Source organism: Capra hircus, chromosome 8, assembly GCF_001704415.2.
Source record: "Capra hircus breed San Clemente chromosome 8, ASM170441v1, whole genome shotgun sequence".
In the NCBI taxonomy this organism is placed as follows: Eukaryota; Metazoa; Chordata; class Mammalia; order Artiodactyla; family Bovidae; genus Capra; species Capra hircus.
The window spans coordinates 73,739,777-73,753,055 of NC_030815.1; the positions used below are offsets into that span (position 1 = coordinate 73,739,777).

Genomic DNA, 13,279 nt, shown 5'->3' on the forward strand with positions numbered 1-13,279 from the left:
GTTGTTTCCAACACTTTTCGACCCCATGGACTATTAGCACGCCAGGCTCCTCTGTCCATGGAATTTCCCAGACAAGAATAGTGGAGTGGGTTGCCATTCCCTTCTCCAGGGATCTTCCTGACACAGGGATCGAAACCAGGTCTCTCGCTTTGCAGGCAGATTCTTTACTGTCTGAGCCACGTCCCCTCAAAAACAAGGCAGATCGACCTTTAATAAATTATGTTAATAGACTGAACTGAACTGAACTGAATAGTCTTAACATACTAGACATTCTGTGTCAACATGATCAAAACTTTATCCTTCTGTAGAGTAAGGATTCTTATTCCTAACAAAGGTATTCATCTGTACAAGTTTGGGCTTTTGCAAATGGTTCTTTGTGAACTGATGTCCACACTTATTTCCCTTTGGGCAGCCCTGCTGCCCCGTATGAGGCGGTACTCTCAGTTTTCCGTCTCCCAGCACTGAAAGGATGGAGAACTCTTCTTTTTGATTTGGGCCAACACCAATCCAGTCACCCTTGCCACAACTCAACAGCTGCTGCAAAAACTCAGAATACCAAAATAGACAAAGACTGTGTTCGTACAAAGCAGAGTTGGGCCAAGAACCTCATCCCCGAAAGTGACTTTTCCCCCTCCCTTTAAAACAAGTTAGAGTCTGAGTCACGAGAGACTGTTTGGCAGGAAGATGGTGGCAGGTCCTCTGCCAAGCACAGACTTTTGATCCGACTGACGGCTCTGGGCAAACAGTCGTGGTGAGCTGAGCTAGCATGTGGACCTTCCTGTCGTGCCTCTTGCCCGAGGGGTCCCAGAGATCTTTAAAAGGGCTCCACAGAAACGGTGAGGCTCTCATGAGCAGCACTTGAAATGAGAGCTAAGACTATGATGTGGTGATCCCATGCTGCGGGTTTTAATTTCGGCTGAAATCTAAACAGCTCCGTGGGTCATGACCGGAATTTGCTGTTGCATCTTGTAAACACTGCTGACGGTTCCCCAGGCCAAGTGGTGTCCAGCCCTTTTTCCTGAGATGATTTTTAGCCCCAAGCTTTGCTTCAATCGCTCTGGCCAAAATTACTTCTCTTCCTCTTAATGTTGATTGTATAAACACACACACATCTTATAGTGTCTGCATCCCATACAGTGTCTTTCATAGGATAATGATGCTAACAAAATACTTCCTATTTGCCATGTAAGTCATCAATGTGAGAAAGATTACAAATGCCAGCCCTGATATTCTTGTTCTGGGCTGTCTATAATCTGAAAGTTGGCTGGAAAGCCTTAGAGTAGCCTAGTGAGTCTGACTTTTAAAAATTAAAACAAAATGTTCTGGTGGGTTTATTTCCAATCCAAGGAAAATAACATCATGACGGGTTGGGGGCAGGGTGTGGAGAAATAACTGAAACTTGGAGTTTGGTGCCAAGCACTCTAAATTTACAAATGACAGCTCCCAGGCGATGGTAAAGCACCCATCTTGTGAATTCCTTTCTAGGGAAAGAATCACTTGTGTCTTGAACTGATGATGACCAACTTCTAGAAAGTATCAACTGAATTAGGATGAAGAGCAAAGGAAACAGGAAGACTTAGTCTGTCTTTTCCTGAACGTGGAGTTTTCAGTGCTTTAAGATACTCTGTGTGTGTGCATGCTCAGTTGCGTCCAACTCTTTTTTGTGACCCCATGGACTGTAGCCTGCCAGGCTCTACCATCCATGGGATTTCCCAGGCAAGAATACTGGACTGAATTGTCATTTCCTCCTCCAGTTAAGATACTGTAAAGGGGATCTAATTCATAATACTGTCATTTATTTATATAGCATTTGGGAGGGGAAATGAAGACATGGAAAGAGGGCTAACATTTATCAGGGGCTATTGTGATTTCAAATGTTTTAGCCTCATGTGAGATAATTTCACCTCCATCATTTCATTTGCTTACCCATTTCACAGGTGAGGGAGATAAGGCCAAGAGAGGTTGCATGACTTGTCCAAGAACCTCGTTAGGTATAGGGCTTGAGGCTTGAAAAGAAGCCCAGGTTTTGTGGCTCCCAGGTACCTGCTTACTTAATCCACAAGTTCCCCTCCTATGATGGGCTCTGACATTACCCATGCCAGGCCAAGGGTTCAGCAAACTGGGTGCCTACACTGGTGAGCTCCAGAAAAAGGTACAGAGGATGCTCAGCTTTTTCCAGTCTTTCTCTTTTCCCTGAACTCCCTGATGACTACTGTTTTTATTCTTCTCATACCCATACCACTCTATTGGTTCTCTGTGAAAACGCTTCTTTGGTAATGCGACTGTAAATTTTGTACTTTACCATATAAAAAATGGGCAGTGGGCTTTGCTCGCTGCATCTCTCACATAAGAGATGCTCCAAAAATTTTCAATTTTTAATTTTTACTCTTTAAAGCTTTATCTCTACATACTCCATCACAGCGCCTTGTAGGCAGCAAACTCATTTCATCGTCTGCAACATTGGGTTAAGTAGGTGTGGTAATAACTGGAAAATGGATTGCTTATGGCTTTATACCCCAGAGACAAAAATAGCTATTTTCCTCCTTCTACATCTGATGAAGAAAGCATGTGTTTTGACTCAGGCTTTACAAGCTGAAGCAAAATTTTTGTTGCAGAGTGGCAGCTCTTGTGCGCTGAAGTTTAGGGATCAAGGTTGCGTGTGATTGGAATAAGAAAGCAGAGGATCAGAGGAGTTACTGGAAGTAGAGGCAAAAGCAAGAAGGGGACTCTATTTTCTTATTCAATGACTCCCTGATAGGTATTTAACTACATTAAGAAAGCGTGTAGAAAATTAGCCATAATGTGTTATTTAAATATTTGCAATTTTTGTTTGTTTTGCTCAAGAATGTGTCATACTTTTCTTTTTTTTAAGATTTATTTTTGGCTGCGCTGGGTCTTGCTGTGCTTGGGCTCCTCTAGTTGGGGTGAGTGGGGCTAGTCTCTCGTTGCGGTACCCGGGCTTCTCATTGCGGTGACTTCTCTTGATGCAGAGCCTGGGCTCTCTGTGCTCAGGCTTCAGTGGCCGTGGCTCTCGAGCTTAGCAGCGTTGACTCTCTGGCTCTAGAGCGCAGACTCGTTAGTTGTGATGCATGGGCTTAGCTGCTCTGCTGCATGTGGGATCTTCCTGGACCAGGGATCGAACCCATGGCCCCTGCATTGGCTGGCAGATTCGCCCTCAACAGCTTACTCTTCAATAGCCTTCCTACTTATCAGATTGAATTTGAATATCTTCATTTATGATTAAATCTGCTCATTCATCTCCTCAAGTATCAGTGCTTCCCACGTCCCAGCTCTTTTCAACAACCGTCACCTCTGCTGTAACAGAGGGCTTGGGTGGGGAGGGCGCTGGGACTAAGATGCATTCATACTGATGCTCAGCTTTTGATTAATGTACCAAGGACCCTCCCACTCTTGAGACTTCAATTAACCAAGCTGCAGAGCTGAAATCTTTTCATTAGGAAGATAATGCTGGGTTTAGCAAAAGGCATGAGGACCAGAGTGAGGAAGAAAGATAGTTCTTTCTTTTTATTGGATTAATCAATAAGCCATTGCCACACTCAGTCAAACCTATTTTTGGATGGGTTTGGTTTAAATACATTTTAATGCTTTTGTAGGACCTGCCTTTTCATGTGATTTTATCCCTCCTATAATTTCTAGGTTGGACTGAAGCTGGCAAACCACAGTACTCTGGACAAAGCAGTGTTCCCTTGTTGTGATAGATAGCACGGAACCAGAAACACTTCCAGTATGAGGGTCTCTGGAGAGGAGGCAAGGGACCAGGAAACTGAAGTGGGATGGTTCTTCACCCAGAAAGCATGACAGCAGATGCTAAGCTGGTTCTTCAAAATGAGAATAGAGGCTTGTGCTTCTCAGCAAAATCCAGGCAGAAGAGAAGGTATCACTCTTTGGCTGTCAGGAAAGCACCAGGCAGGTAATAAATTTGTCTACAATGAAGGACTTAGGTGGACTGATGAAACAGAAGTGCGATCAGATTTTCTCAAGAGAAGCAAGGGCACCAGACCAAGGTCCTCTAAGGCCACCCTCTAAGGGAATGGGCTGGGGGTTCCCATGAGGAAGAAGCAGAAGCAGCTGAGATTGGACACTATATAGTCACTGAGGGTTTGGGCAGTGAGGGTGGGAGGTGGTCTTCATGTTGGAATTAAAAGGCCTGTGAGAGGGGAATGGCTGTATACATCCTCATAGCCAATCAAGTCAGTGTATCTTGCTTTCCTCCACTCTTGGGTTGTGAGACAAAAGAGGAAAGGCTATCTGAAGGCTGGTTGGCACCAGTTTTCCAAGCTAATCTTGATGTAGGGCAGACATCATTGAAATAGTATTAACTCAGCCACTGCTGGGAATGGGGGCCTATGGTAACCACTGCCTCCTATATGCTGCTTCTCAGTGACCCAACTCCCAGGATCAAAGCATTCTGCCTTTGGTTCATTTTTTATTTTTTGGCTGCACTGCAGGGCTTGCAGGATCTTAGTTCCCTGACCAAGGATTAAACCTGAGACCTTGGCAGTTAAAGGGCCAAGTCTTAACCACTGGACCACCAGGGAATGTCCAGGCTTTGGTTCTTGATCCAATCTTGCTCTGTCTCACCCTTTCTCAGGATCTAGAGTCTGTCCCATTCATTGGTGGCTCTGAGGGTGATTCTATGTTGGCATGTGGGTGTGGAGACAACTAGCCTGGGATTCCCCACTGCTGGGCTCTGCATTCTGATTACATTCGTGCTGTAAATTTTCAGAAGCCTTTTGTTATCAACTATTACCTGGACCTTCCTGGTGGATTGTCTGGTGCTCCTCAGCACCTGTGGTCCTGGTCTCCCAGCTCCCAGCCCCTGCCTCTTACTAGTGCTTGGATTAGTGGTCCCTGGCTTCTCTCTGTCCCCTTTCTCCTGGCCTGCTTAGGAGAGCCTGTCTTCAGAGAAGACACCTAGGTGCTGAGGACTGCTGTACACATATGGAATCATATGACAGTTTCTGCTTTCCCAGAGTTTCCATCTAGTTAAGAACATGGAACCAATAAAGAGGTAGGGTATAAAGTACATTTTAAAGTGAAAAAGGAGTTATGGATTTTAAAAAGAGCAACAGAAAGATAACAATAAAGTGCACAAGTGTGTTTGTCACTCGGTCGTGTCTGACTCTTTGGGACTCCATGGTCTGTAGCCCATTAGGCTCCTCTGTCCATGGGATTCTCCAGGCAAGAATACTGGAGTGGGTTACCATTTCCTCCTCTAGGGGATCTTCCTGACCCAGGGATTGAACCTGGGTCTCCCACATTGCAGGCAGATTCTTCACTGTCTGAGCCACCAGGGAAGCCCCCGAAGTGCACAAGTAGTTGCCAAATACATGTGATAGATAACTGCTGTAGGGTCTTGGAGAGGGTCTTTGGGAAGGACTGCATCTGAACTTCTGCTTTGGGAAAAGAATTATGGATACATTTTTATGTGAAGAAAGAAGACAGTGGGGAGGGAAGTGCTATGGGCTGGATTGTTTCCCCCTTAAGTTTTGTATGCTGAAATCCTAATTCCTGGTACCCTAGAATGTGACTGTATTTGGAGATATGGTCTTAAGAGATGTACCTGCAGTTAATTGAGGTCATTGGCATGGGCTCTGATCCAATAGGACTGGTGTCCTTCTAAGAGGATGAAGCTAGGGCACAGACACCCAGAAGGAAGGCAGTGTGCAGATACAAGCAGGAGGTGGCTGTCTGTAAGTCAGGGAGAGAGCCTTCAGAAGAACCAACTCGGCCGACACTTTGATTTTGAACTTCCAGCCTCTAGACTCGGAGAGAATAAATTTCTGCTGTTTAAGTCACTCAGTGTGTGGTCCTTTGTTATGATGGCCCTAGCAAATGGAAGGATTACAAATGTTTAGAGCTGTGTCAGCAAAAGTAGGCACATGTTTGGCAGGAGAGGATCCTTTGCTTACAGTAAGAAGGCTCCTGGTGGGTATGATGAAAGAAGAGAAAGAGTCCTGGAACACAGTCCAGGAATGGATGTGCTGGGGGGATAAAGATGGGGATAGGAGCATCAGGAATGAAGGAACACCTTGCATCCAGTTGAGTTCTACCTACACTATCACTCCAGTATTCTTGCCTGGAGAATCCCACTGACGGAGGAGCCTGGTGGGCTACTATCCAATGGGCTGCAGAGAATCGGACACAACTGAAGCGACTTAGCACAGCATAGCATCCCTTCTGGGGGAATAACCACTGCCTCATGCTGACATGAAACTAAGTTTACTTTATGGCATTAATCAAGGCCCTGGAGACCCTAAGAGGGAAAGGAAAGGGGAAGAAACAAAATCCAGAGACAAATGATGAAGAAGAGGAAGAGAAGGGGGCATTGTAGGGTCCATAAAGACTTCTGAACATCAGAGAGGGAGACGCAGCAGCTGGTAAAAGAAGAGACACACATCTGGGAGGAGGGGAACAAATACCACTCCTGACTCTTTTCTGAGATGCGACTGCACATGGTGCTTGTAGCTTTCCTTTGGAACTAATAGTATAAGAAGACAAAGACAGCAATCCTGCCAAAGGGTAAGGGTCCTCCTTGGGGAGGCTTCCCCTGTGCTCTCAGACTGGGGGCCTTTCCTGCCCTGGACTCACTGGAAGGTGGGGGTCTCCCGTGGGAGGGGTGCAGCAGCTGAGGGAAGCACCAGCTTGCCAGCACTGTACCCCATGGGAAGTGGCATCCTCTGGAGTAAGGGCACCACCCCAACATCATCACTGCTTGTAAATTTCACAAGAGGTGGAGGGTGGAATGATGGAGAGAGAGGAGTGATGAGGAAGGACAGGGGAAGCAAAGAAAGGAGAGGGTGAAGATAGACAGCGCTGGGAGGAGGGAAAGGAAGCTGCCAAACAGGAGCAGTGTCTGTCCAGTGCTCCATTCTATGCCTGCCGCTGGCAGTGTTGTTTATGACTGATAGGTCTCCATGCTTCCAGGTCCTTCCCCATCAGGCCTGCCCTCCACCATATCTCATCCCTGTCTCCACCAAGTCTCATCTCTTAGCACTGTGCATACCATGTCCTGGACCAAGGGAAATGCATACCTTGTTTCCAGCTAAGACTGTCTTTCTCCCCCCACTGCCTATCAGAATTGGAGGGGATGGAAAGGAAACCCCTCCCACAAGGCACCAGCTCGAAAAATAGAGCTCTGTTATCCCAGGGGAGGGCTAAATATGTTTCCATAGTAACGCCATTTTGAGTCTAGTTAGGTCATTTCAGACTTAAACAAAAAGGAAGAGAGGAAAAGGAGGAGGAGGAGGGGAGGGGAAGGGGATTTGGGAGGGGGGAGGAGGAGGAGGAGGAGGAGGAGGAGGAGGAGGAGGAGGAGGAGGAGGAGGAGGAGGAGGAGAGCTCCTGTTGGTAACTTGTTCAGTTGTTTAGTCGTGTCCAACTCTTTGTAACCCCATGACTGCAGCACGCCAGGCTTCACTGTCCATCACCAACTCCCAGAGGTTGCTCAAACTCATGTCCATCGAGTCAGTGATGCCATCCAGCCATCTCATCCTCTGTTGCCCCCTTCTTTCCTTGCCCTCAATCTGTCCCAGCATTGGGGTCTTTTCCAATGAGTTAGCTCTTCACATCAAGTGGCCAAAGTATTGGAGCTTCAGCTTCAGCATCAGTCCTTCCAATGAATATTCAGGTTCTATTTCCTTTAGGAGTGACTGGTTTGACCTTCTTGCCTGTCCAGCACCTCCTCTGGACCCCAGGTCCTGGTGAGCTCCAGTAGCAGACAGCTAATTGTCCGGGTACTTGTGCTATGGTCAGGAGGCCTCCCCATGGAGCCAAGTGAGGACCTCCCTACAGCAGCCTCAAGCAGTCTGGGAGGAACTTCACATTGGCCTTAGTCAAGTGGCTGTGGTTGGCTGTTGCTGCTCTCAGAGTTGGCCAGACTGTGCTGGAGTATTTTTCCAATGAAGGAAAGAGCTAAAAAGACCCCTGTGGATGGGCCTGGGCTTCTGCTGAACTGCTGGCTCTGCAGAATACAGCAGTGGGAGGGGAGATTGAAAATCACAGTGACATACTGGGGTTTATCTTTTGGGTGGGCAGGTCATACTGGAGCAGGCTCCAGTCCTGAACATGAACGCTGTCACTTTACTTAACAACTCGTACAGTTTGGAGATGCTGATGTAATCAAGTGTAGATGTGGCAATTGAACATTAAAAAAAAAAAAAAAACAAAAAACTTGCTGCTGAACAACCAAATCCAGTGCTTAGCATTGTTTGTACTATGCTGTAAACAAGTTATGGCAGAGATCAAGGATAGAAAACTATGGCCCCTGGCCTGTTGCTATTTTGTTTTTCTTGGGTATAGGCTGTGGACTAAGAATGGTTTGTACATGTTTAGAGGGTCTCCCCTCCCCACACAAAAATTCAAACAAAGAAGAATGTGTGACAGAGACTGTATGGCCCACAATGCCGAAATTATTTACTATCTAGCCATTTGCAGAAAATGTTGGCCAACCCCAGGTGTATATTAAATAGATTTTTATTTTTTGTTTTTGGTTCATCTGAGAACATCCTCCCCCACCTCCATTTATAACAAAGCCTCTTGGAAAAATGCAACAGATGAGTTTGGAACACACTCAGATCATAAGCTGGGGACTGTCCGTGCCCTCCTGTATTTTCTTTTACTTTTTGTGCCAAATGCAGCGCCTGGTGCAGGAGAAGTGAACAACTTGCTGACGGTAATGATCATTGTGCATACAACTCTCAGGCTCACAGGGAAATGAACATTCCCAAAACTCTCTCTGGGGCTTTTGCATTCCTGAAGTCCTTAAGGTGTCAGTCACTGCTGTCTTTGCCTGACAGGTCACCGCGTTGAGCAAGCCAAGAGCCCCTCCTGCCCTGCTTATTTCCTTAGCTCTGCTGCTGCCTATCTAGGGAGAATGAGCAGTATAACATCTGCTTGTCTTTTAGCCAATGAGAGAAGCCTAGACAAATATGCACTCAGCCCCCAGAACAATCTTGATCGGTCCAGCCACCAGCAGAGATACAGCGGGAGAGAAGGTACAAACGGAGCTGAAAATACGGCTCAGAGGTGAGTGAGTGAAATGTGAATGTCAGGGTCTTGAGAAATGCAGTGGACCTTGAGGATATTCAAGGCATCTAGGAAAAAGAAGTCAGAGGCTGGATTTGAAGATATTTAAAGAAATCCTCGGCTTAACCTCATTCCTCCCCTTGGCTCTTCATACGCTAATAAACATAATTCCTTCTTTCTCTTCCTACCTCACGGGGTAGGACTCGAGACATGCAAATATACTTTGGACTCATATGAAATGTATAAATAGAAGAAAATATTAAACTTCTGTTGGGACTGTCTGTAGTTTCTTTTCTATCACATCAGAATGTGCGTGCATGCTTCAATTGTTTCCAACTCTTTGTGACCCCATGGACCATAGTCTGTCAGATCCCTCTATCCATGGAATTCTCCAGGCAAGAATACTGGAGTGGGTTGCCATGCCCTTCTCCAGGGGATCTTCCTGACCCAGGGATCGAACCAGTGTCTCCTGCATTGCAGGCATATTCTTTACCGCTGAGCTACAGCGGAAGCCCATCACATCAGAATGCAGTTATTGTATTCAAGCTTTCTAACAGATCAGAGCCTTGATTCCACCCCCTCCCCCGCCTGCCAAATATAGTACAAATTTGTCCTCAGACTTTATAATCTAATTAAATATGGATTCCTCATAGTTTTGCAATAATCATTTATAGCTCAAGATGTGGCACTTTGACTATGCTATGGAGGGCAAGTAACGTAGTGACTCCTGAGCCACAAGTAGAGGAAAGACAGTTGATTTGTCTTTGGAAATGAATCAGCAACAGCTTTAGGGAAGTTTCTTGTTGAGCAGTTGCAGGAACGCATTACTGAACAGCTTTGAGCAATGTCCAGGGTAAGTCTTCCTCCTCCTCCACAGCCCTCTTCCAACGCCATGACCTTCCTTCGAGGTAGAAGACTCAGTAGTTCATGTTGCAGTAGCCAAGACATGACTTTTTCCTGTACAGAGCAGACAAGATCCATCCACAGCCCCTGTGACATTGAGGTCTGGGTAAGAGGGAAAGAGGTAATGCTGACAGGATCGCTGGCAAGATCCGGCATCCTCTGCTCAAATTCCAGCTTGCTCTTGACAGCCCAGCCCCATCACAGTCATCTGCACTCACTCATCTTGCAGGGACTTGGAGGGCCAGAGGCTCTCACTGCTGCCATTGCTTTTGGAAGATGACGGACCCCACAGCAGTCTGGGCTCAGCCCTGCTCCAAAGTACAGTTTGCAGACAGGGAGCAGATGTCAACAGTGTTCCAACTGGAGCTCCACCAGAGCTGTGTGCAGCTAGTTTGGTGGTTAAAAGTCCTAGTAGTGTAAAAAGAAATCAGAGTGACAAATGAGCACACCTCGGATGCCACCATATTTACCACTGTTGCCTTCTTTTCCAGTCTCCCTGGTTTTGCTTGCAGAGTTTACCTTCCATGCGCTTGGGCTCCCTTCTCCCCTTGCTGATGAGCAGAGCTCTCTCCTTAATTAAGTGAACAAGTACTCATACACAGAGGCAGCGTCTCTTCTGGCAGGATGATCTGAGCAGAAACAGCCCCCGAAGCAAGTGAGAATGTTTGTCAAGCTGTGATTAAGTAGCCGTGATTAAAAAGCGATTAATTACCTGCCCAAGCAAAGAGTTTCTAACATGTTCTAACTCCCAGGCCATAATCATGAACCTTATGGGGCCAGAAGGTCTGTGTGATGGTTCCTTTTGGGGGTTTGGGGGACGGGTGGAGGTAACCAAGATGCTCAGGACTTAAAAGTTTTCATTTGTGAAATCCAGAAGCAAGAGGATGCCATCTAAGAAGTAGCTATAGCTACCAACTGAGTCTTCATTTTCAAAGATTGCCCAGGTCTCTGGTACTTGAAAACCAGCATTCTGAACCATTTCCTCCTGGTGACAGACATGAAATTCACATGTCTGACATACTCTCTGGACTCTATAATTCCTGGTGAAGTATCTCTAATTCCTTCTCTTTCTCCAACTCAAAAAAATTATTTTTGGAGTACAGGTGAAAGAAAGTGATATTGTATTTATTTTTTATTTATATTAAGAAGGGCTATACTTCCTGAAAGTGTGCTTATGAACTGTGGCTCGTTGTCAATAACTTCAACACACTGCACAATGTGTTTTTTTAATCCACAAATGTGTTTGCTGTTCTAAGCCAAGGCAGCCTCTTCAGCCTTCTCTTACATGTCCGTCTTCACCCAGTTTGATATAATTTGTTCTTCACGCAAAGCCTCAGTAACATTCCAGGTCACAATACCCTACAAAAGTGGTGCAGCTTGATAGAACTGTAGGTGCCAAACCCTTACAATTATGACCTGCTCTTGGGTTTGGCTGGGCTGGAAAATTGGCGGCATGTTTATTGAGATTAATTGAAAGCAAATCCCAAAGAAACAAAACATTCAAAGTTTGAGTATAGTGGCTTCCCTGGTGGTTAAATGGTAAAGAATCCATCTGCCAATGCAGGAGACATGGATTCCATCCATGATCCAGGAAGATCCTCTGGAGGAGGAAATGGCAACCCACTCCAGTATTCTTGGCTGGGAAATCCCTTGGACAAAGGAGCCTGGTGGGCTAGTCCACGGGGTCGCAAAGAGTCATATACGACTTAGCAACTGAACAATAATAGTGACAAAAATGGTTTAGTATCATCAGCATATCCAACTCCAATTTGGGGGCTTTGATGTTTACTACTTATGAGGCTGAGGTGTTGGTGGAAAACATGTAGACATTAGGGTTTGGAAGACCCAGGATCAAATCATGGTTCCTCCTTGGCCTTGGGTGAATCATTAATCACATTTAACTATCAAATTTCTTGGCTCTCAAATAAGAACAGTAGAACTGCTATGACATTTAGAGACTATGGATGTGAAATGTTCTGCTTGTGCTTGGCACATAGTAACACCTAAGAAGAAAACCTTAAGAAAATATTTATTTACCCAAATGACACAGTCCACTATGGATGGACCAATCCAAGTAGCTGGCAAGAGCATTAGAAGCCCGAGAAGGCAATGGCAGCCCACTCCAGTACTCTTGCCTGGAAAATCCCATGGACGGAGGAGCCTGGTATGCTGCAGCCCATGGGGTTGCTAAGAGTCGGACACGACTGAGCAACTTCACTTTCACTTTTCACTTTCATGCATTGGAGAAGGAAATGGCAACCCACTCCAGTGTTCTTGCCTAGAGAATCCCAGGGATGGTGGAGCCTGATGGGCTGCCGTCTATGGGATCACACAGAGTCGGACACGACTGAAGCGACTTAGCAGCAGCAGCAGCGGCAGACCCCAAGTGATTTTAGGCAGAAGCAGTGTTGGCTGAGACCTCCCTTATGGGAGGTAAAATGAAGAAAGCGTAACACATAAAATGCTTTTCTGAAATCCTTGCAAAGCTCTGGCGAAATTCCTGAATAAAGAGATTCAAGGTCTCTCTTAATGCATGCGATTTGAATTGCAGCAGAAACTCAAGTTTCACCTATCCCATAATGTCAAGTTGATTTTTTGCTGATGTTTAGACAATCCTGAAAGCAACTGCTTTTTATAACACATTAGAGAAGATATTTTGATCACTGTTACTCTGGGTACATTCTCCAAACTCCAAATAGAAGCAGTAAACATGTGAGTATAAATATGACGATCATTTGTTTAACTGTGACAATTTTAGAGAGTTTTTGGCATGCTCCAAGGTACAGAGATTTTTGTGGATGAGTGAAAAAAATAACTCGTGTATTGTTTATCCCGCTTTGACTAAGTCTTGGGTGACATTATCAATTTTTCGTAAAACTGGTGTGTTTGTACCTAATATCAAGTCATGGGAAAGGAAAAAAATGTTAAAGTTTGCCTCCCTGGAGGGCCTGGGGATGGAGAACCGCGTAGCAGACAATTATTTATGGATAGTTTTACATGAATACAATTGTCATGGATTTTATCTGATGACCGGAAGGTTTTCAAATTGTTGTCTTTGCTTAGAAGTGGCGTTAAGGCTAGTTTTCCGGTGATCCTAAGCTTTTTAGTATTTAAAATTTAAATTTGTCTCTAAGGTGTTTAAAGACGAGCTCAAACATGGAGTCATATTCTGGTGAAGAAAAACTGTTACTCTTCTTTTCATGGAGTTGTTCTTCCTATAAGGGTGAGCCTGGTCTAAGTAGTTTTAAAAATTCAGATCCTAAAAGAAGTTCTTCTCAACAATGAAACTGAAGCAAGGTGTACGTAGTCAAGTCCTTCCCGCGTGCCT

At 45.4% G+C, this 13,279-nt stretch overlaps 1 protein-coding gene across 2 annotated transcripts in view; it reads right to left on the reverse strand.

Moving 5' to 3' along the window:
• ADRA1A (adrenoceptor alpha 1A) overlaps positions 7,621–13,279 on the reverse strand; it is a 115,444-nt gene continuing 109,785 nt past the window's right edge. For both annotated transcript variants that reach the window (XM_018052359.1, XM_018052358.1), the window contains one exon: positions 7,621–10,359. In XM_018052359.1, coding sequence (XP_017907848.1) covers positions 10,351–10,359 — 9 coding nt within the window. In that variant the 3' untranslated portion in view covers positions 7,621–10,350. The remainder of the gene's footprint in view (positions 10,360–13,279) is intronic.